The 25383-nt window shown below is 39.7% G+C and overlaps 1 protein-coding gene across 3 annotated transcripts in view; it reads right to left on the reverse strand.

Moving 5' to 3' along the window:
• The window catches only part of tncb (tenascin Cb), a 45403-nt gene that overhangs the window by 12707 nt on the left and 7313 nt on the right, over window positions 1-25383 (reverse strand). For 2 of the 3 annotated variants that reach the window (XM_085367105.1, XM_085367103.1), the window contains 10 exons: window positions 22442-22705; window positions 22244-22359; window positions 21603-21756; window positions 19167-19436; window positions 17036-17221; window positions 13145-13234; window positions 11880-12143; window positions 6266-6541; window positions 2358-2630; window positions 827-949 (listed from right to left, as the gene is read on the reverse strand). In XM_085367105.1, coding sequence (XP_085223231.1) covers window positions 827-949; window positions 2358-2630; window positions 6266-6541; window positions 11880-12143; window positions 13145-13234; window positions 17036-17221; window positions 19167-19436; window positions 21603-21756; window positions 22244-22359; window positions 22442-22705 — 2016 coding nt within the window. The remainder of the gene's footprint in view (window positions 1-826; window positions 950-2357; window positions 2631-6265; window positions 6542-11879; window positions 12144-13144; window positions 13235-17035; window positions 17222-19166; window positions 19437-21602; window positions 21757-22243; window positions 22360-22441; window positions 22706-25383) is intronic. The other variant, XM_085367106.1, reaches the window with a different exon arrangement.

Raw genomic sequence — 25383 nt, forward strand, 5'->3', positions numbered from 1 at the left:
GAGGTTTCTTCCTTTTAAAAGGGAGTTTTTCCTTCCCACTGTCGCCAAAGTGCTTGCTCATGGGGGGGGGGGGGGGGGGGGGGGGGGTCATGTGATTATTGGGTTTTTCTCTGTATGTAATATTGTAGGGTCTATCTTACAATATAAAGTGCCTTGTGATTTGGTGCTGTATAAATAAAACTGAATTGAACTGACATTAAGTTAAGCAGATAAAATACTAGTAGGTGGATGGATTTTATATTTGATTTTATTTTTATTAAACCTTGCCTATATGTCTATATGTCTTTGTATTTTCCTACTATTTATTCTACCTTGTTAAAGTTAGTGATGAACAAAAGCCCTTTTTTACAGATACAGTTTTTTGTGGGAATTTTTCTAGGTGCTGAAAATATTTGAGTCTTGATCACTTATTCAGTTTTGAATTGTACATGCATCGTGATGTAACTAATTTGTTAATAATTTATTCTTTGTCACAAAATATACAGGACTCTATTGTGATAGGATGGTCAATTTTCTTGATTTTCAGTAGACACACTTATCAGTAGCCAACAGAGGGCAGCATCTGTCTATGTCTGGACAAAAGAGTTACAACATAAACTGATGAATGGACGAGCAATTTAAAAGCAGTGAGAATGTCCATGCTGGTTATAGTCATCCAAATCTAGGCTTGTTTCATACTGCTGTGCCAGATATTAAAATCTGTTTTTCCTAATGCAATCATGGATGCAGTTGATGGTTAGAGATCTCCTGTGTGCGACTTTTGGAGGATCTTAAGAACAGCATGTCTAAATGTTCCCTGTCCCACCGCACTCATAAAAATACTGACCTCCATAGACAGGTACGTAAGTGACCCGGTAGCTGTCCACTCGAGCTCTTGGGGTCACCCAGTGAACAGTTGCAGACGTGTCAGTGACATCGGAGAAGCGAATGCCCTTGGGTGAACCCAGGTCTGGCAAAGGGAAGACAGAAACAGCAGATGGGGACAAAGACAAAAACAGAAGCATCAGTCAGTATGTGTACTGCCTTTTTTAGAATTCTAAGAAAGCACTGTATAGAAGCAAATATCAATCAGTGAACAGTTTTGACATGTTCTAGTGAGGATTTCCTCCAACAGAGTGAAGAAACAGACACGAAAAAACACACAGACACTGTAGCAGGGCAGATCCACCACTGAAAGGCACTCATTTTAGAGCAGAGCGAAAGCAGGAAAGCATAAAAGAGAGTGAAGTCCAGAGACAAAGGGGGCCTGCGGAGGCCCGGGCTCACACAGACAGAACTGTTCCCAGTTAAAAGTGAGCTGCGGTATCTTGCGTGACAGACCTGAAGAGATTAACTTGCTCGCATTTCATGGTAACACAAAAGTGAAGCATGCGCCACGCAACCCAAGACTAAATCCTTTACCTCAGGGGGGATGATGGAGGACACAGGCAGCAGTTTTATATGACATGGACAACCACCACCTTCTTTACATAGAGACACCGGCACATGAGGTCAAGATATCAAAGACAACCTTTGGCAGGGGCATTCAGACAAGAATTAATAAAAGACCACATCAACACAACGAAAAAAGAGTAAAGCGCTAAGTACGTGTCCTGAGTGCGGCTCGACTGAAAATATGCAGTTTGAATGGCCTTCTCTGATACTTCAGATTGATGTACTTATGTGCACACATGCACACTTCTTTATACCGGATCATTTACTAACAGGCCTTAATACCACTTTGGGAATAGTGAAATCTCCTTTACCCTCTTAACATTCAGAGTAGGGTTAGGATTAGGTTCAAATCTACACCTCTACACGAATGTCTCATCTATATGGCATATACAAGTGATTTTGGATTTTTGACTTGCTTTTTAAGCTTGTGACTCAAATGTGAAGCAAATCTAACCCTATCCTTAGTGGTTAACTGGTGTACTGGTGGATGCCATGAGGTTAAAACTACAATAATACTATAATTTAATGCATCCTAAGTGTTACTGCTTCATCTCAACCATACCAAGTACTTTTAATATTGGGCTGATCTCAGTAAAACCCACGTGAAAGTCAGATTCTTATCCAGCATCAGCCTTGAAAACAGCACTGCCTAATCTACCTGGTTGTTCATCTGCATCTCAGGAGTACTGTCAGACATAAAAGAACCCAAATGTCTGTTGGAAAAATACTGTAATGCTTTGGTACCAGGTTAGTAGACAAAAAGATGTACTTTATAAAGGACGAAAGTTAGAGCACAGCTACTACTCATGCTGTTACCACCAAAGACAGGATATGACACCATTCCACATTGACTACGCGGACAAGACGTATCCAGAGTTCCAGTTCACAGCTTGGGCCTCTCGTTCCATCTTTTCACTGTGTACCTGTTTTTAACACCTCCAAGAGAGACTTGGAGCGTCTTCCCAAAATGAGGCCAAAGATTTCAGCTTTGTACTCGGTATCCTCATTGAGATCTGTCATCACCGCACTTCTCTCCTCACCACCTAGCACCAGCTCTCTTGGTTGGTCTAAGCCTTTGGCCTGGCTGACCATTATGACAAAGGTGTCAAAGGAGTCCTCTTCGGCCATCCAGGACAGCTGAAAGCTGTCTGTGGTGACGTCGGAGACTAGGAGAGACTGCACCTCCGGTTCGTACTCTGAGTGACAGGGGTGATAGTCAGTTTGGCTCTCTGTGGAGTACTTTAAGATTTGAAGAAGATGGCAAACAAAAAAGGCGTATAACATGTTGACTTTGCAGAGTGGAAAGAGAAGAGTTTTAGTACAACAACATGAAAGAAACAAAATTCAAAGTGGAGTCTTTAGGGCTTATGTGACTGATCTGTTACATTTAATGGCAGTATTAATAAAATCAAGAAAAAACTGAGTCAAAACTGTGATCAGGAATAATTTATCAAGTCTGAGAAAAGTATAGATTACATATAGCTTTTATGGCCTTTAAAATACTGCATTTCCTCAGATGCGGAATTGAGGCTAACTCCAAAATGAAGTAAATCTTAATCAGTGTAATTTTCATCATAGAGAGATGAGATCCAATCAGAACAAAATAAATTGTGTAGAAAGCCACGAATGATATAATCTGAAGTAATCTCCTTGTACAGTAATGTTCGATGTACCTCTATAATCCTTCTCTGCACACTGGTACAACTCTTCAATTTTTCTGGAAAGGGTACAAGTTCCTGTTCCTCATGAAAATGTGACAAAATATCAACACTTGGGAGGAACAGAAAATTAAACATAAGGGCACATTTTACATTTGATGTAAGGAAATCCTATGATATTTAGCTGACTAAAACTAAAAGAATTCAGATGGCGAAAACCAAATCAAAATTTGCTGTCAAAATTAAAAATGATCTCAATAAATGTTGAAAAGTCCAACTTTACAGCAAAAATAAAAATCTCTATAGCCTAGTAAAAGCAACAATTTTGGTCCCATTTCAGATTTATGTTTCCAATACTATGAATTTCGAAGCAAAGGAAATAACTCAAAATAGCAGTGAAATCCTGAAAGTAGATTGAGTTGCAGATGTGCATACAGATGGGGTTGTGTGAATGTGAACTTGTAAAAGCCAAGTCAAGCAGTCATTAGCAGCTTCTAATAATGACAGTGATAGGAAGAAAGGCTGAGACACAGCAGGAGTCTACAGCTGTGGGAGAAAAAGCTCTGTTTCTCCTGAGGATGTGTTCGCTGCTGCTAATTAGTCAGAGAAACTTCCGGTAGCCATGCAGATGGATACACGGACTGGACAGAGCTTTTAAAGCAGCCTGGATAGAAGTAGATATAAGTGGGCTCAAGAAAGGCTCAGTGAAGCCCAGCGCCACTGCTCATTAAAACACAACACCAAATGTGAGGGTCTCAGGGGTCATTGAACTAGCCTGAAACCCCCTTTTTTTAATGTGAGGGAAAAACCATGAGACATTTGTTGTGAGAAAAAGCGGTGGAAATGAGAAGCAGAGCACACAAATCCCAGGGAGCTGTCACTCTTCATTAGCCGCCAGCCGGCTTCAGCTGGTCAGCGGAAGAGAGAAGAGAGCTACATCCATCAGCTAACATGTGTTAGCTTGCTACTGATTTCCCCCTCTCACAACCGCCTCCACCTTCTCTACACTTCCACCCCCTCTCAAGACCTGAGGGAACAAAAAGGAGCCTGTTAGTGGATGAGGTACACACCGGCGCCAGCTAACCTGCTAAGGGGGTCTGCAAGCTGAACCCCAGGGCTGGTCCCAGTCTCGCCTGATAATAGCTTGTACGGATACGATTCTGAACTGAGCTTTCTCTGGGTGCTCTCAGTGGTTCCAGTCATTCATTGTATAAAACACCCTCTCTGTTAATCAAAGTTTCCTCACTCCATCCTCAGCGACAACTTTATTTTTCCTGCAGTGTCCTTCTTCAGCAGACCGACGACGGCCACCGTGCATAACATAATTAGTCAGCGCTTGTATTCACAAGTCGGAATGTTTTATGGATTAAGTGATGCTAATGAAAAATGTTAAGATGGTTTTGCCACACCATTAGCATGCAGACAATGGGCCGTATTGAGCGCATGCCATATTCTGCGTGGCCCCAGAAGCCCCTGGCACCCCAGCACCAGAGCCCAGGGGCAACGGCAGCATGAGAATGAAGTGCAGTCCAGGCTTGAGGGAACTGGGGATGCATACAGAAGAGAGGCCTCACACAAAGTGACAAAAGAGCCTGAGGGTTTTTTCCTCTCTCCATCAGTCCTACCATCTTTCTTCCACATGAATGATCCTCATCAGTCAAATGCTGAATGATACTGTTGGATACTCAGCTACTTATTTTTTGACTTTTAAGCCTGCACGATATTTCATGTGTTTCACAAAATCTTTATAATGATCTGTGTTTCTGTTACCTGTTTACCTCAGTGTTTTTGAATATTGACAGTGCTGTCATTGTGCACTTACACTTGATCTTTCTTTCATTCCATCCCGTTTTATATTAGAGCACGGTTTTTACTTCCCGGCTTCCCCACCCTCATTAGTGTGTGAGTTCACCTGCTTGTGATTACTGCTCTCTCTCTCTCACTCTCTCTCTCTCTCTCTCTCTCTCTCTAGCCTTTTTCCACAAATTTTCTTTTTAACTAGACTGGTCTTAATTTTTTTAATCTGAGAAAAATGAATACCAAAAGCACTGCTTTTTATAATCGTGAATTAGTATACTCTCAGAAAATAAAACATTTTTTTGACTGACTCTATCTACCGTTTATGCCCCAGAACAGAAGCGACTCCACACCATATCTCATTAGTACCACTGTTTTCAGTATCCTAGTCCTAATTCTACCATAGACCTGCTTAAGATAGTCACAGTCTAAAGGGTCTTTCAGATTCCAGTTGTTATGGTCCTGTAAAGAATTGTGTCATATTTTTTGTATCCCTTATTTAATGTAAAACTACATTCTCCAACATTCTTGGTAGTATATGCTTTCGATGTTTAAAGACCTCTTATTAGACATACTGGGATTTACAGCATGCTAATCACTGATAATGACTGGTGTTGGGGAAGGGGAAACCAGTGCACCTTGACCTTCTCATTTGACGTGTTTCTCCCTGTTCACATACCAGACCAGGTGCTGGTATCAGGTATCAGGCTGGACTCATACCAACAGGCAGACTGACAAGTGGATCAAACGCAGCTCCGCGGCTGGACTAATATAGATTGAATGAGTTTTGTGTGGGCGCTGTAGTGTTAGCCCATTTCACGATCCCTGCATCAAAGGCAGGGATACGCGTGTGATGGATGGCTGATGAAGGAGTGTTGCTTGGGGATTTGGATTGTTCACAGTGTCTGGAAGGCGCAGAGATTTTGTTTACCCTGCAAAGAGTAATCTCCACTGCAAGGGCTGATAAATTGCCTTTATGTATACTTTAAAAAAAAAAAAAAGTATTTCCAAACCTGAAGCTAACCAAGAAAATAAGACCCGACTTGTTGCTTTGCAGAAATCCCATGGGCATGAACAAAACAAGCTGTTTTCATACCTAAGTTAAAAGTTTCATTCTCAAAGATTTATAAAAATAAATTCTTTGCAATCTGATACATTTTTGAGCATATCAAGAAAGAGGTCCAAAGGTATAAAAAAAAATGCACAAGAACAAGTGTTTGTATAACACCTATTAGTGATTGCCACACTTCAAGGCAGTGCTGAACAGAGTAATTTAGAAAATTCACAGAGAGAAGGACAGATTACAGGACTGTGTCAATTAGAAAAAGAAGAAATCAGAGGAAAATGCTAGGCCCCAGAATTGACTGCATTGATACCTGTGATGGTTTCTGCAATGACAGGGTCTAATGGGGCTCCCCTGTACACCCCGTATACAATAGCTCTGTACCAGGTGGTGGGGTAGAGGCCGGTGATGGCGAGGCTGCGAGCATCAGCGGGCACAGTGTGATTTTGCCACTCAGCGTCCGTCTCTGCATCAGTTACCGTGATCAGAAAAGACTCAAAAGCCCCATCGTCGGCAAACCAGGACAAGAGGAAGCTGTCCCACGTTACATCGCTGATTGTAACGTTGGTCACCACGGGCTTCTCCTCCTCTGGGTGATGACAAACACATTAACAAAAGGTTAGACCAATTCATATGGCAAAGCCGATGGTCAACTCATTTGCACACTTCTAACTGCTTAATATCCACGAGGTCACCGGTGAACTCTTTAGGGGTAGGGTTAAGCTTGCTTTTCAAGGGCTAGATAATCCCATAAAGAATGATCACTGCCAACCTGGTGGATGTTAAGATGATAGAAAATACATCTGGCTTCATATATTGGTCAAACCTTAAAACACAAACATACAAGTGCTGATCAAAACATTCGAGGAATAGTGCTATGAAAATAAAGAACAGCTGTTTTTTTTAATCTCTCACTGGAAGTCACACAGTTTCTCTGTACTTACTGTATGACCATGCGATCTAACCTGGATTTCCTTCAGTCAGTGATATGCTACTAGGATGTACCAATATGCTGCTTGTAATTTCATTTATTAATGTTTCAAATACTTGTATTTAAAAAATATGTATGCAATTGAGAGCTAGTGCAAACTGGCCCCCAAAAATAATAATAATCAGAGCTGAGGTCATTTGAATTAATTAGACTATATTTTTTAATGAAGATTATTGAAGTGAAGATTATTTTTAGGAATGTATCTCCTTTCATGAATGTATCTGATTATGTGTATTATTTGTAATTCGTTGTCATTATGTATCTATATTGTATTTTAGTTTTATGTGGTTGAATATTAGAATATTTTATTTGTGTATGGTGGATGTGAAAAACCCAACAAGGGACACGAGTTGGAAATCAACCTCTTTGTGCAAATTACCAGTGTCACGCTTTGTACTCCTTAAGATGAATTATTCCTATCAAATAAATAGAGATCTGTAAATTTTTTTGTGGGTATGCCAATTTCTGGAAGTTTTTGATCACACGATGGACACACATTTTGAAATTTTTTTAGGTTCTTTTGGAACATTTTCTGTTGACAAAAACTCACAACAATGTAGATGTGAAACATATAACAACCAACAAAGAACTATATAATCACATGTAGGGGGAAAGACAATTCTCCAGCACTCAGTAATTTCATTTCACCGTCAGGAGAAAGGAGAAAAGGTCCAGAATGGAAATATTCTCATATTTCCACTACAAAAGACCAGAGAGAACAAATAGCCCCATTATCATTGTCTACCTATAGCCATCTACTCTATATTACCATATCAGTGGAAGACATAAAGATAGAGAGCAGTTGGCAGATATGCTGATGCAGCTTGTGCGCATTAATGGCTGTGAATGAGCCATTAACATTTGAAGGTGCAGCGGAGCCCGGCCAGTGCGGCAGAAGTACGCTGTCCACTTCAAACCTACGGGGAGGCCATGCAGAGCCATGAACAGCCTGTAATTGTAGTCCATTGTGTGTGCAAGCATTCACAGAGTAGATTAGAAAGAGATGGAGATAGATGGCTCAGGTAAACATCAAGGCTCCCATTATCCTCTTTCACTGTGCGGCACAACAGAGAGTAAATGGGATGGTAGACAATAGGAATGTAAGGTGGGGGGTTGGTTGGAATCAGCTGATCATTGATTACCGAAAGCTCAGACTGACAAGGAAAATGCATGACCATTTTCTGTGCCTACAGTATAAAGAGAGATTGAGTCTTTTGTTTTTTGGAAATACCCTAATCTTTTCTTTAATTTTCCTTATATAGCAATCATATGAATTACATCAAAGCATGTAATCGACATGCTGGTCCACCATGTCCATTTCACGCTTTGCCTCTCTAAAGCATGAAATGGACATATAAATATGTACATATTTTGTTGTGATACTGGATTGAGCAATGAAAAGCAGAGAGTGATTTAAGTGATTTCTAACATACATCTATAATTGTCAATCAATTTTCCTGTAGACTCCTGGTGAAGCATAGGGCCGCACATCTATAATTGTAAGTAGATATAATTTTGGAATTTGTCGACTCTGTTAAATAATAGATGATAAATATATAGAAAAACAAAACCATACACTGTAAATCAGTAAAACCCTTGGAAATATCCCTATGACCACATAAGCTTCGGTTGCATTGCGGTGCTATATAAACCATTACAGAAATGCTTGTGTATTGCTTTTGAATGTGAAAGCAGAGGAGTTAATGTAGGAAAACCAAGAAGTGAACATTAGCTTTTCACTTAGTCACAATTCATCTGAGGTTAAAAAGAAAGAAAAAAGCTTAACTGGCCCTCACCATGGACTTTATATAAAAGATGGACATACCTTCAAGGTCTAATAATAAAATGCAAGGTACTAAAATCCAGCCCCCTACCTAACAATTATTAAATACAACATGATGCCTATTTTGTCAATTATGGTACAAACCAGAAGAAACTTGAAGGCAGGGTTTTCTTTAGGCCTCACCTGCCATGTGATTTTCTAGGTGTGCTGCATGCACTGTCCATGGAAAGTCCCAGTCAGATCTGTCCCTTGCTTGTGATGTCAGGTTTTAAAAAAAAGCTATGATGTCAAAGGCCAAAACTGTCAGGCCAAATCTTCAAAAACAGGACCTTACAAACCAACAGGTAACATCACTGTGGCTGCATCCATCTTTTATAAATTTCATGGCTGTCTTAATGTTAGTTAATGTGTTAAAATGTCATAGCAGTTAGTCGATTAGTTTAGCTGTGTCTGGCACATGGATTCCTTGGTGTTGATAAAAGGACCAAAAGTCTGTATTTAGATGGAGACACCATGGTTTCACAAAAGCTAACACCAGATACTCACCAAACACACGTTTAACTCTTCATAGGGCCCAAACCTTTAAATGCCAGGCAAGTAGCATATAAAGGTCCTGTTCAGTGATTCAGCCCAGGCTCACCGATATTTCTCTTCGCCCAGGCTCTAAAGTTGATCTCTAATCTTATTAGTTAGCCTAACTAACTATATATTTACTATAGTTAGCTAAAAATAAATTTCTTTTTAGCTAGCTTCTAAACTTAAACGTACGCTTTGTCTTTAACAGGGCAAAAAAATACTATTTAACTTAAAACAAACAGAAGGGGAAAAAAACTTTCCCATTAACTCAGTGAGATCTAGCCGCGATTTCAATATTTGGTTTAGCAAAGCGTGACTCTAAGATTTTAGTGTTTGTGCTGCTTTAAATTGAGATGAATGAAATTTCAATTTTCAACATATAAAACAAGCCTTTACAAAAATCTCTTTTAAGCTTGTTTGTCTTGTTTTGCATTTTATGTTTCTTCCCTACATAAGAATGTAGCAATGGCCACAGCAAGTCCTACAGAGATGCTGTTATAGCACTTCTACTCTATATGTATTAAATCTTAAAGGTCTAGTTAAAGTCTACTATAGAGGTGATGGGAATGTCTTTTTTTTCTCTTGAATTTGAGAGAACCCTTAAAATCTGCTCATGCGGTTGAAGATGTGTGCAATGACATTATCAAATGGTCCCCTAAGATATCACCTTCTTATATGGATATCTTCCATTTGATACTCATTCATCCTCAGTGTGTTAATTTAAAGAATGATAGTTGAACTTCTCCACCAGGCAGTGTCCAGACCTTACAGATCATGTCAATGCATGCAGGACATTGATCTTGCTTTATTCACAATGTTTTGCTTTCTCTTTCTGTTCTATTATGTTAGGTTGTTAATGCACCATGAATCAAATTTGATGGAAACAGTCACATATAAACTGACTTCTTGGCAGAATTTGCAGCAACTGCCAAAATCCAAATATGTCAACACTTTGTAAAAGGCTTTCAGGACAGCTGATTATAGGGTAACTCTGTGGGTTTAGTTTTCCTTTGTGCAAATATGCGCATATTCACGGAAGTCAGATATTGTGATCCAAACTCAGTCAGCTGATTAGTTTAAATTATGATAATCCTTGCCTGTGGCACCTGATTTCCCTATTTTTGTTTTTTTTATTGCATAGTATCTAAATTTTATATCCTGCTTCTAAAATTATTTGGATTTTGAAAGGTGCATTTTGGTTTGCCACTATTTCCCTGCACACTTATCTGAAAGACTTGACATCAAATTCTTGATACTTTTTGATGACTGTAAGGTTCCCAGACTCCTCACTCCACCCCTCCTCTTTCCTTGAGCCCCTCCTGCAACAAGAGCATGATCTGTGTTTGCACTACGTGTTTGGATACGATAAAGGCTAAAGTATCAACCAGGCTGTGGATTAGAGGGCTGCTGATTTCAGAGACAATGTTTTAACAGAAGTCTCAGCATGTGGCCTTTTATCTGACAGACCCACAGTTCATCGTGGTCAAATCGCACAAACCCAGAGGGGAGCGGGGCTCACGCCAACAATTATCACATGAATGAACATTGTGCATGGCGCACACATATCCATACAACCACCCCCCAACCCCACCCCAAGCCTCATGAACCTACCAATACACAACGCACATACTCCGGGGTTCACTCATATGTACTATTCATGACCACACAAACAAGTGAACATAAAGAGCACGGTGCAGCAGCCAATAACATATCAAAAAATATTTATTCCAATGGCTCACCTTTTCCCTCAAAGGTTATCAATTTTTGCCTGTTACTATGCATTTAATGAGCACTTGTTACATAACCAGAAGGTTTAACAGTGAAATATTTGCCTTGGAGGCTCTCAGACCACAGCATGAAAAATTTGCCACCATCACCTTATTTGCCTTTTCATCCAAGGAAAACTTGGAAAATAGAAAAAATAAACCCACAGTCTATCAATGGGGGAATGAGGAGTTTAAAACACTGAACTGAGAAGCAAACAATGGGTTCAATTCATTGCGTCAGTGTGGCTGCTGTAACGAATAATGAAATGTAAATAAACCTCTGGTCAATAAGAACTTCAGTGAGTCTGTCACGCATCGCCAGCTGAAACCAGGCAATAGAATTATGCAGACCAAGTCTCAGCTTAAGCTAAGAGCTGACTTAGTTCTAGTGGTATGCAGGTTCATTTTGTTTTTACCTGCTCAGATTTTAAGCTATTTTTGTGCGGTATTACATTATAAGCAATGTTGTGGAAGTGCTTTGGCCAAAACTAACCGCAGGGTTCACAAGTGCTAACAATTTGGAGACAGAGTATAATAAATGTGGAGTGGATGGTGGCAATGCTAATATAGGTTACATATCATTTCTTATCTGGGTATCTGAAAATGTTAAATGTTATCTCATTGGCAAAAATGCCAGCAGAAAAGCTATCAAGATTGCTCGGCTTCCTCTCTCGACGCTTTTTTCTTTTTTCTTTTCTCTTTTCTTTCTACGTTTTTTTCTGCCAGACAATTCAGAAAACCTATAATGTCAAACAAACCACTCCTGCTTCACTAGAAACTTCTCTTTTCACATGTGTTCAGCCGTGCTGACCTGTGGGTGCTGAGATGGTGGCAGGTACGCTGCTTCTGCGGCCCCTCTCTGCACTGATGTTGATGGTATACAGCATACCGGGTGTCAGGCCCCTCAGGGTGTGAGTTTCAGAGCTGCCCGGGATCACTTCTTCAGCCCTGTGACCATCAGCGGAAATGTAAACCAGCCTGTAGGAGTCCAGTTTGGCAAAGGGACGCCTCCACTCCAGCATCATAGTAGTCTCGGTCATCTCTGTTACAGTCAGGTCTTTGGGAGCATCGAGGGCTGATGGTGTGTGAAAGAGGGGAGGTATTACACTGAAGGCCTTTTTTCAACAGTTGCATTTTCCTGTTTAGATTTGTTTTGCTGCCTTACTGATGCTTACTGACGTCCACTACTATACTAGTTAATAAAACATCATTTGATGGCATGCCAAAGCAATATGTTATCGTGGTTAGATCTGATTTGAAAGAACTGATCAGAGCAGTGAAACAAGAGGGCAGAATTATCGAGAGGTAATAGATTCTGAAGGAATAAAGCTTGGTGCACAATTATAGTCAAGAAACACTGATTATTTAGTCTCCAAACTATTGTTATACTATAGGATACCCATCAGAAAAGTTGTAAGACTATCTATCCATTATAACATTAACTGCTAACTGTCGCATTCAGAAAAAAAGAAATTTATAGATATTCCAGCATGAGGCCACAAAATTCTAGGAAGACAAATGATTTAACTTCTCGATTAGTGCTAATAAGATATATTAGTAAATGTAACAGCTATAGACCAACTTAGGCCCAGTGGGCCATCTGGCTTTAAAACCTGTTCTAATATTCTGTCTATAGGATCAAATAAATAGCAAATGAATGTCAATCAATTTGAAAAATCTGTTGAAAATTCAGCAATTCTAAAGACTTTAAAAATGGACGCACCTCCTGTCTACATTAGCATGCATAAGAAAAGGTGACTGTCTCATAACGATATGGCAGATTTTACAATAAAGCAGACGATTCAGCCGTGAGGGAATAAAGCCAAAAACATTCATATGAATATTGAGGAGTGGTGGGTGCCACCCTGACTTCTCTCACTACTGTAAACTTCGAACCAAAACTTGAGCCTTGTCCAAAAAATGAATGTTTCTTTTTAAATATCAATTTGTAGAATTAGCATATAAATTCTATCAGTGTAGCAGGAATCACAAAAGGATATCTTGTCTCTGAAAAAAAAAACCCGTTACATATAGAACATGATTATTAAAAACAGTGTGTCAGTGTCAGCATCTCACCGGTCACAGCATTGGCCGTCGTGGGCAGACTCTCCCTCTCATCTTTCACTGCCGTCACACCCATCCCATACTCCGTGCCGGGTCTCAGGCCTACAGAACAGGGTAACATTAAAAACACTGATACGGAAATAAAAAGCTATGTCATGTTTTGCGTGTTCACATCCACTGAGGTGTCAACAAATGAACGACGGGGAGCCTCTGTAGTCAAGTGGCCAGCTGTTTCAGCTAATGGCTCCAATGCCTATGGCAAATGCACAAAAAAACACTCTCTTGTGGCTTTATTGCACAATAGATTGCAGCCTAATTGCATTTCATGGTAAGCCTGCACTCGCTGCAGAACATCAGTGTTATATTTGCATTGATGGATCTATAGGGCCCTTGTTGCGGAGCAGAAACACTACTTGCTATGATATAGCAGGCTCCAGAGGCCCTTTAGTCTCTACAATTAAGCCCTCTCTGGGCCTGATCGCCTTTATTAACTCCCACAGAGGTCATCGCACACAGAGCCTTACAGCATGAAATTACACCTAATGCCCAGGAAACTCATTATCAATAAAATCACGAGCGTGAAGGCAATTACAGATAATAAGTGTGTGAAAGAAGTGCTGAGGTGTGTGTGGAGCAGAGGGGGGCGTCAGCTGAAAGGACACAGTGCTTTATTTTCATGAGCCGGGCCTCCCAAGGACAAAGAATGTGGCCAGACAAAGACACTACGAGCTTGTTTTGAGGGTCTTTTTTCTCATGGTTTCTAATCCTACCATGCTGAATGCACAGTGTAGAAACAAACAAACAAACAAACAATAAAAACAAAACTCATCCGCCTCAAAGCATAGCTTTTTAATGTCAGCAATGCAGAGAGATGAAAAACGTGCCTGCTATTCTTGTCTGAGCAAAGTCTCCCAGCGAAACAAGCGGCAATGTTTTCCAATTAATGTCTCAATGCCAAGCCCCTCCTGGGTGATTTTCTAATAAAGTGGGTCTTTTGTAGACAAGCAAACATTTCACAAAACAAAACAAAGAGAACCTGTCTTGGAAAATGAGCAGGCTGAAAATAACTCTAGCCATTTAACACAGAGTCCCACAAACGCTTGTCCCATGAATTTGGAAAATAAACACTTCACACTGTATCATTTAGTTTTCCACAGGGGCCTTTCAGCTGTGCCATTTGGATGCATAATACTAATGAGCCAAGATGATCACAAAGCAGCAAAACAAACCCTGAAAACAGCTGAGTGAAACAACTGGCAAGAAGTAACTACAAAATCCCTGATTAGACAAAACCTTTAGTACAGGTTAACAAAGATTTACTTATTCTCTTGATATAGCAGTTATATAAGATATTAAAGATATCATCTGGGTTAATGTGTTGTGGAAAAGTCCATGATGCCTTCTCCATAACTAAGGAACAATCACTGTAAGTCATGGCTTTGTTAATGGCTCGTTTTCCCTCTTTCAGCATGGTTTAGGAATAAGGATTAGGTTTTGTACTCCAAGTTATACATGTACTTTTAAGAAACTAGAATGAAACTTACAGTGATTTTGATACAGAGTTACAGATTTTGTATTTAACTGTCTTTTTTTTTTTTGGCTCTTTCAAATAGGTGAAATTTTTAGAAAAAGGGGTGGACATGAACTTAACCCAAACCCTACTGCTAACCCTAAATGGGTCACTTGTGACCTGGTGAGTATTAAACACTCACAGGTACACCTTGCTATACACAGCTGGCCTTCAGAAGTACCTCAATTCTTCATGGCACCGATTTAACAAAGCGCTGGAAAGATTCTTCAGAGATTTTGGAAAAATACTTTCATGACATCATCACCTAGTTGTTGGCTGCACATCTATGATAAGGAGTTCCCTTTCCGCCACATCCCAGCTCTATTGAAATGACATTTGGTGACAATGGAGCCCGTTTGAGTGAAGTGAACTTATTGTCATGTTCAAGAAACAAGTTTGAGAGGATTTGTGTTATCTTGCTGGCAGCAACCGTGAGAAAATGGGAACTCTATGGTCATAAATGAATAAATAGCTAAAGTCATACAACACTTTCTACTGTAAGACTTAGTCCCTCTGTCACACACACTTTCACAGTACTTTTGTCTTTATCTTTTATCTTTGCACACACTCTCATAGTCCGATGGATGCAAACAGAAGAATAAATGGATATTCAGCATGTTGACTGGAGTAGTTAGGTATCAATCCAATAATCTTCTAACCGATAGAAAACCTGCTCTGTGACGTAAGGCATAGCCACTATTGGTCAGCAACAACACGCAAGTATTTTATGGCTTAATTGGTACTAAGAGATCCAAATTGTGCTAAGAAACCACACATCACCACTAACTTGACCCAGTGATACAATGTGGTATGGATTTGTATTTTCATACTTAGAGGATGAGTGGTTTATTTGGGTAACTTTTGTCAGCTCAAAGCTGTGCGGGTCATTTTTCTCTGACCCCTGGCATCATCAAGGCATTTCCACCCAGAGGGGCTATGACTCAGTGGCCCACACACCTAAAGATCATTTTGTGGGAAAATCCCAGCAGATCAGCTGTTTCTGAAATACTCAGATCACCCCATCTAGCACCAACAATCATGTCACATTTAAAGTCTCTTCAGTCATCTTTCTTCCCCATTCAGATGCTCTGTTTCAACTACAGCAGCTAGTTGTGGGCATATGTACATGTGCAACTGCATGTTCTTGCTGAGGTGTATGGAAAAAAGTGCCCACTGAGTATATGATAGCACTAAGGTACTGAGAGCTTTACTATCAACTGAGGTTGATAGTTTCTGAGAAAAATAACCAATTTTAAGTCAAACAAAGGGTATCAAAACTTTGTTAATGGATAACAAAATGATCCTTTATAAGTCATTTTCAGGACAGCTGTATAATCTATCCTTTCAGCTGTAATTAACTACTATATCAAATCTGCAATAATGACTAATAAATCACTATCACTGTGTTATATTATAAACCTTTTACTTTTCTGCAAATGTCATCTACTCAGCTGTCAGGACCTTTCCAAATTCCCTTGTGTTTTTTTTAACTGATGTGTAGGAAGCTTGTCTTTGAATCATGCTTTAACTGAGCATATGACAGCACATTTCCCTGCTGGCCTCTCTTTAGTTGTGAATGTTAAAAAACAGACCTGATATGTTGGGCTTAGATATACACTTGTTGGGAGGCTTGTACTGCAGTTGCGTAATGTTCACATGTCTTTTCCACTCTGTGTGCATAAAGAGGTGTTACATGTAAAACACAGCAGAGAATCCCACACTAAGCTGAAATGAAACAAGTGCATATAAATTAGTTGAATAATATGGTGAACACCAGCTTTCTGCTGGCTTCCACCTCATGTAAGTAGAGTCATTGAGCTGCACCTGAATCACATCCTGTCCTTAATGCACTACCCTTACCGATGCAGTTTGCTAACCAAGCTTGCTAGCACTAGCTGCTAACTTACCACTCAACCTTCCCACCCATATATTGCTACCTTTGGTTCACAATGCCAACATGGTACGGGCAACAACGCTAAAGGCTTGAAAATCCAAGTTGACAAACCAGTGGTCATGCATAAACAGTTTATGGGCATAACGAAACAGGAAGAACAAGGTAGGTAGGCTTATATATAGCTAATCACTATAATTATTCTTTATCCATACCAATAAAATGGTTTATTAATAATTTCCTAACATTTTGCACATTAATTATAAGCAGATAAAAATTTACAGAAATTCCACAAAAATCTGTCATGCTACCATTTTCCAATTAACTGTTCTTTGTTAAGCCTTTATAAGCTACATAGACATCTAATATAATACAGCTAATATAGATTTATTTTTGAACAGCAGTATGTTATTTGGATAGATGTTTGTTTGTGATACAGAACCAGTGATCTTGGCCTGAGTGGAGTCCTTAGGTCCTGGGGGAAACAGCAGCTCTTCGTGCTCTCCACCAGACAGAGGTCCATACTTGATGCGGTAGTTGTCGACCTGAGCACGGCTGTTCTTCCACTCAAGAGTGATGCTCTCGTCTGTCAGCTCTACTGTCTGCAGGTCTCTGGGGGCGTCCAGGTCTACAATGCAGAAATATACTTTAGATAAATGTAACCTTACCCTGACCTAAACGTAAATGGATTTCTCATTTATGAATAAAGGAAAAACAAGAAGTTCCCTTTACACCAAAACCTCAAGTGATTGTTGGGGCTTTCTCACTAATATTTAAAGGTAAAGTGCCTTGAAGACATTTTTGTTGAATTATAGCTTTATTGTATGGTATTTTTTTTTTTTTACAATAGTAGGCACATTATATAGATCCATTAGGCTAGTTGAGCAGAATTCTCTATTCCATGCATTAAGACAAATGATATGTTGTGCACCACATGTACTGTAAGACTTATTAGGAGTAGCAGTGCATTCCACATTCTTGGTCCTGGTTCTCTTGCATATATCGTTAATCTTTTTTGTACAATTTTAGGTTAATGTCAGTACTGGTAGAAGCCACACATATAATTATTTTATCATCATAGTATAAAATAGCAGTAATATATAATGGATAATAGCAGATTTCATGCATTAACTGAGGTCTAAATCATCATCAGCGATAACCCTAATGTGTCAGAATAACAATTTTATGTTCCTTTTTAACATTTATGCATTCCAAAAAAAAGAAAAAAAACTTGCATATCTAGCAGGTAGGGTCATCTTTAAACTTTGAAAGTCTGGACAGGGACCAACATACGATAGATACTGATCATTTTGAAATCAGCCTTTACTGTTTTACTGTTCCCTCAATTCTGCAATGAAATGATTCATCCATGGATGGATCGGCTACAAGAAAGAATCACATTGATATTAGAGTGTTGTATACTGTACAATTCTAATAGTGCAGTGGTAACTTTCATCGGGAACTCAATGGAATTGTGAAAGACAACATTGGAGACTAAGTCAGAGGCATTATTAAGTTTGGAATATCCAATGGTGATACACTGTCACCATTGCTGTTTTGCAAAGGCCTAAGCCTGCTAAGCTATCATATCACATAGAGCAGATACAGATATGGATTCAGGAGTAGAACGGCCATCCGCCACCTCCTGAGCATAGATGACGCAAGCACAAGCTCTAGGCACCAGATGCAGGCAGGAGTCTACCACAGCCAACACAGTCCAAGTTGCAGGCTGTACAAAAGTGCCCCAGAGACTTTCCAGCACATAGTAGCAAGACATAAGATACAAGCTGGGACAGTGTATACATATACTGAGAGGCACAACCAAGTGGCTGGGATAGTGTTCAGAAACATCTGTGTTACATATCGGTTAAAATTTCCCAAGTCCTGTTGTTCTCAGGCAACTGGGATAAGGTCCCATGGGACTTTAAATTCCAGAAAGACATAGTGGTGAGTTGACAAGGGGCAGGAGACTGCAGTTGTGATGAATGTGGGAATCCAAGCAGGGAGCAACATCAGGAAGAAGGAGGATGGAAAAATAAAGAAGTACCAGGGCCTGAGGAAGCAACTGGAGCAGATGTAGAAGGTAAAGTCCAAAGTGATCCCAGTGGTAATAGGAGCATCAGGATCTGTAACCACCAAAACTGGAAGAGTGGCTTCAGCAGCCTGCTGATCTCTTTGGTTATGATGTAAGGAAATGTTCTGGGCAGCACATGCAAATTTAAAAAAAATTTATGCATCATAAAAACAAGGGATTTCACTTGGAAAAATTGTCAAATCTTTCAGGAGGTGATGTCAGAGAGTGGAAAACACAAAGGAAGTTTTTTTCTGGTAAAGCTGTTAATAATAATTGTTAATGCAATGGGCAGTTGTAATTCTTTAAAACTGTATGCCTACAACAATACGAAGCTCCCTCCATGTTATTTTTGGTAAACATTCTTTCTGACAAAATGAAGAACTGCTGTACTAATTCACGAACAAGAATTATTTTTGTGTTATAGGCGCACACAGAGTATTCAATACTGAAGTCTACCTGGAGGGGGAGGGGCATCAAACCAAATAATGACAGGTGTTACCTGTAAGGAAGGACTCGTAGATGGGAATGCTGGTCCCTTCTCCCCGCCGCGCTGTCAGAGACACCTCGTACTCTGTGTCAGGGGTGAGGTTTCCCAGATGGTACTGGGTGTCAGCAGAGGTCAGCTCCACCAAAGTGCGATCGGCGGAGTTCAAGCTAGGTCCGTAGGAGATGGTGACCCCATCCACCTCAGCCACGGGCTGGAACCAGGTCACCAGCGCAGTGGTGTCAGTCACATCACGAACATTCACCTGGCTTGGGCCATCGATCACTGAAGAAGAGGTAACGATGTCATTAGCAAAACTCAGTTGCTGTGTGCCACATATGAGGTATTAGGTGCCACATATGAGGTATAACAACTTGGACGATGTCCTAACTTGAATCACCTGACATTTTCCTGAGTTAAAATGTAAAAACAGCATTTGTGTTCAGCAAGAATTTGTGTATGAGCAGAAAAAGAAATTTTTCATGCCGGTCATATCTTGCCTATTCATAAGTTGCTGACCACAGACCTTGAAAAGAGGGATATCATCATTTCAGTAATGCAGGTGCTGAAAATGTGTCAGCCTGTTTGCATTAATAGTTTATTCAAACTATCAATTCCCAGCTCCATGAAGGGTGCCTTTTCACTGCTGCTCAAATTGATTTGTCACACGTAAGCAAGTTTAGGAAAGTCAAGCCGCTGTGTGGGGCTGATAAAATGAAAAATCTGCATTTGAGCTTAATATTGATTTGTCTTCTAAGGAGACTGTGAAAGTGTCGTTTGAGTGTCATGGTACTATTCTTCTGGGAGGCAGCTGCCCTCTGAGTCTGACTGCTTGACTGACTGGTGCCTCCTACACATGGTGGGTTAGGTAGGAAGGGGAAACAGAGAGGGGAGAGCTGAGCGATACACTTCATACAATTAGCCCTTCAGCATGCAAATCCCAGAGTATGGCCTGCAAGCTGGCATAATGGGAGACATTAAGAGAGCCTGAATGACAAGAAGAACACCAGACCTCATAATCCATGTGGTGTTTAACACATGTATGCTTAAGAAAATGTAAGACATATAAAACATGCATTACATTTTATATTGTATGTGTGTGTGTGTGTCAAAAAGCTTTTTAAATATATCAGTTGAAAAAAATGTCATATGCAGAAATGTATTCATTCATTCATTTATTTACTTCACCAGTTATCCTGTTCAAGGTCCCAGGAGCCCATCTCAGCTCTGATAGGGTGAGGGGCTATACCTGCCCCCCCTTCAACAAGGTGTTTATACAGAAAATGTAAACACAGAGAAACAGCTACAGTATTTTACTCTCTTCTAAGGGTATAAAATGCCTATCTGGGCTTATATCTTAATGGTAGCACAAAATGAAGCACATAGGCTAACCCATAGGAGGCTCCACGTACGTACCTCAAAGAACAATACTGTTTTTGGAAGTTGGAAGATCTGACCTGATTTTCATACATTTGTACACTGTTATACAGAAAGTATTGATACACAATATTTAACATTTGATGTTTCTGTTGCCTTTTGTTTTTTGTTTTTTTGTTTTTTTTTAAACTCGGTACTGTTAGATAACAGTGATAACAGTGAAATCTGCATTCTCTATTTACCCAGTGAAACCAGATACATCCAGGTCTGAAGTAAAATTCATTTGCAGCAGCTGAAGTTAAATAACGAGAAGTGCCAGTTTTAGGTGTTTTTTCCCTTCTTATGCACATAAAAATGTTCCCCATATTCCCCAGTCAGGACACCTTAAAACTCACTGTTGGTTGCTGCTGATGAAGTTACAGTTAAAACCCTGTTTCCTCATTTTACATGATCCTCAGGCCTGAACCCTTCAGAGTGGTAGAAGCCTTTTGGGCTTTTAGCTAGATAAAGTCAATAAAGCAGACATCTGAAAATCCATATCACATTTTACTGCCCGTACTAAACCACAGCAGTGTAATGCTATCGAATGAGCAAACCACTTGATGCTGACATGTCAGGGTATTTCCAGTATATTCTGACTACACGACAGATAACCCAGGAACAAATGAACGTATATTGAAAAGTAACAACTTGCATTTAACTATGACAACTATAAATGACAATTGTGATTCCTATTTCTGTATATGACACTGTCTGTGTTTTTTTAGGACTAAATGTTAAAAAAATTGCCCAGGCTTAAAATACAAAAAGTATTTAGAAATTAAAATACATAAACATCTTTCAGCTGAGATAAATCTTTTTTATGCCAATTGGCTTCAGAAAATCCTGATATGATATGAATGACAAAAGTAATGTATGCTATATGTGCACATGTTTAAAAAGCAAGACCATAAATATAGAGGTTAGGGTCTGTTCAGTATGGTTAATGGTTAATGGTTTTCTTTTTTTAAATACATAGAGGATGCTGTTATAAAATAAAAAAACTAATCAGCCAGTATAAATGTGGAGACTCACTTGTGACGACATTCTTGGAGGCTGGCGGTCCACGTTTGTTGTTCTTCACCACCTCCAGTTTGACCTCGTACTCCTGGCCTGGACCCAGGCCCGATTGCTCAAAGGTGGTCTCCGGTCGGCCCAGGGAGTTCAGAATCTCACCGTCTTCCTCTTTCTGCCAGCACCAACAAAAAAAAAAAAAAACAACAAAAACCCCCACCAATCAGCACCCACTACAAAGACTTGTCCTGGCATCACGCGTAAAGCGAAAGAGGGGAAAATAAACCAGTCCGATCATACATAAAAGCATTCTGGGTGGCAACTGAATTTAAGAGTTGACAGGGAATTTGGTTTAATAGTATTGAACAAGTCCAAGTAGCCCTGTTTGGAAAGGTTTTATTTTCCTCTAAAAGGAAAATAAAGTGTTAAACAGAGACATTCACTCTGTGCTTTATGGTCACTGGAGCTGTCAGGACTTGCTCACAGTTTTAACTGCTGTGTTTTTGTCTTCTGGCGTGGCTATAGCATTTTTGAGGAAGATTCTAAACTCCATCCTCAAATATGCACATTAATGCACTTAATGATTGGTTTCCCCTGGTGGAAAGTATAAATAATTGCTTAACTACTACGTGGAACACATGAGGTCAGGTAGCAGAACTAACCGTGTTTCTGAAGATGAGGTTCCAGCCATCGAAAGCAATGTCCAATGGATCCCACTGCACCTCCACAGAAGTATCCCGCACTGACTTGAACTTGAGACCCTCAGGCTCAGGAAGATCTGTGAGGGGAAATATGATAACACTCTTACAATTTTTCATCTACATTTATACTAAAATATGCATTTAGAATCTTACACTTACATGTTGCCACCCTAGCAGTGACGGGAACACTCCTCTTATTGCTGAGCACAGCATAGACACTGATCAGGTATTCCACTCCAGGCTCAAGCTCCCTAATAGTGGCCTTCTTGTGGTCCCCAGGTACCCTCATGTCCAACTCTAAGCCTCCAGAGGCCGTGGGCACATAGGTGATTAGGTATTCTGTCACACGCATCTCATTTTCCCAGGATACGTCTACTGTCTCTGGGGTGACCTCCACCACTGTCAGGTCCTTAGGTGGCGACACTGCAGAGAAACATTGAAAATCACTGATCTGCATCAACGCTGAAAACATGCTGACCTCCAAAGTCTTTTTGTTATGTTACTCCTCACTGTCTGCCATGCTATTTGTGGGTGTGACAAACACAGTGTAAAGTGCTCTGTGGAACGAATAACTTTAACCTCTTTATATCCACGTGGATACTGGTGGCTCACAGCGGAGTGGCTGTAGCTCAGAGGTAGAAAAGGTCATCTACTAATTGGAAGGTGGTAGGATCCCTGGCTGCTCCAGTCTGCATGCCTATGTATCCCTGGGCAAGATACTCAATCCCAAGTTTCTCTCCAGTATGTTCATCAGAGGATAAATGTGGGTAAGTGTTAGATAGCAAGGTGTAGAAAAAGGTTGTATGAATTGGCAAATAAGGATGTTGTATAGAGTGCTTTGACTACTCCAGTAAGCTAAAAGGCGCTATATAAGAACCAGTCCATCTACCGTTTCACCTAGAGCTTAGTTTGGTTTGGGTAATGTATATATTACCACCATAATGTGACACTTCATTTGATACACCATGTTCTAGTTTTTTTTAAATGTACCTATGTAGCATTTGAAACAAAACCCAAACCTAGCGGGGATGCTGGGGATCAGAGAATTAGTTGGCTAGTCAGTTAAAAATATTCTGTAGTATAATATTATATAATAAGCTCAAGTTATTCATGCCTAGGTATTAGCTAATGAATACCTGTTATCTATTGCCTTCTTCTCCATAGTGTGTATGTAATCAAAGTAAATATCCATTATCTGCTACCCTTAATTATGTTCTACTGCACTACAAGTTATTAACGTAGTTTTAAAAAGAACAAAGAAAACAAAATGAATATATACAAAATACAATACTGTTCCATTATAAGTAAATAATGCCCAGAGAGTGAGCTTTACATTCTTGGAATGCTTCACCTTTGGATTTTGCAGAGTTTGTATTCTTGTTTTTATTTCCATGATTCCATTCTGAGGTTTTTCAGTTTCAGTTATGCCTATTTTGTAATCCACAAGAATTGTTATTATTTCTAAGTTATTTACTAAGTTTCAGTCATCCCGCCTCTCCTGTCTTCCCTGTGTCTTGTTGTTAAGTCTTTGTCATGGTGTTAGATGTTCCATAGTTTAGTTACTTCCTGTTTTATTTTGATATTCTCTTCACTCGTGTTTGTTGTATTTAGTTTTGATTCCCTTGTCTTGATGTCTCTAATTACTTTCTGCTGTATACTCTGGTGTTTTCCATTTCTTTCCTTAACTCTGTGTGTATTTAAGTCATTTGTATGCCTTAGTCCTTTGTTGTGTTGTACTGTTTATCTGCCTGTGTTATCCCTGATTTGTTCCATTTTGGCTTTATGCATTTTGTTTTCCCCTGATTTTGGACTTTCAGCCTCACCTTAATAAAAGCTTGTTTTTTGTTACTTTTTAAAAAGTTTTATTCTAAACATGAAACTTAGGAAGTTTTTATTAAAGTATTTACTGCCTGGCCTAAACAGATGAACATAAGTAAAAGGTAACACCAGCATACAGTTGATACGTTTTCCTCATACCTCTCTTTCTCCTCTTTCTTTTTTACTTTTCACACAGGGTATTGTGTATTTCACTCTTACAGTTCTTGTACATTTTTCCTTTTTTGTTTCCCAAATCTGAAAAAATTCAAATACTAGCCCTCTATGTTTTGGAGACAGGCAAAAAGGACTGCTTTGGAGAAAAAAGAAATAGCTTTTGGTCCTTGTCAGAAAAACTTTTTTCCATCCAATGGTTAGGGTTATTATGGTATTTCATTATTTTAATTTATAGCATTATTGAATTCAAATATACAAGCTTGCTGCCTATTTTGCGATAATGTAAGTTGTGGTGTAACCAGAGCTCTTTAGAACTTTAAATACTGTCTCTGTGCAAATTCAAGCTTCACCACTAAAGAGCTGATTTTTAACCAGCAGCTTCCAAAACCGCATTTAAACATTTTTCCATGTGACTTTATATTAGCTTGGGAAAAGTTAGGTAAGTTGGTTGTAATGAGAAATCATCATCCACAAATCGAAAATGACATACTTGCCAATGTAAAACAGTGATTAAAACATAACAAGGCTTTGTCCTAAGTAGGGATGGGTATCGAAACCCGGTTCTTGTTGAGAACCGGTTCCCACTGTTTCAATTCCTTGGAATTGTTTGCCATTTTTGCAAACGATTCCCTTATCGATTCCAGTCGCCCCGAATGACGTCACCACGTTGCGGAGCGTCATTTACCTGGCAGGTAAACCTGGCAGGCTTAAACACTCAAAAGTTTGGTTATACTTTACGAGAACGGATGACAACTTGCAATATTTGCAAAGTAGATAATTCATTTAAGGGGGGAAATACTACGAATATGCAAATGCATTTGCTCACAAAACACGCGATGACCTTAAATGAATGTCGTGTTTTTAATTCCGCTCCGGACTCGTGAATCTCAACCCAGCAGCAGCGGTAACGTTTGCACGTCCTCTCCCGTTAATGCGGCAGGTAAATAATCAACTAACAGTGCATATTATGTTAGCATGATCTACCTTATTACAAAACCTGCCATTACTGTGCGCTGCATTTAGGTGACCATGATGAGAGAGACAGACAGAGTCTGGCTGGCTCAGATGCTGGCAGTTCTCGCTGCAGTCTACCGGTAGCGTCTCCTTTC

This window comes from Diplotaxodon limnothrissa, linkage group LG12 (assembly GCF_057381915.1).
Source record: "Diplotaxodon limnothrissa isolate DT_005_m linkage group LG12, D_limnothrissa_male_GT1.1, whole genome shotgun sequence".
Lineage (NCBI taxonomy): Eukaryota > Metazoa > Chordata > Actinopteri > Cichliformes > Cichlidae > Diplotaxodon > Diplotaxodon limnothrissa.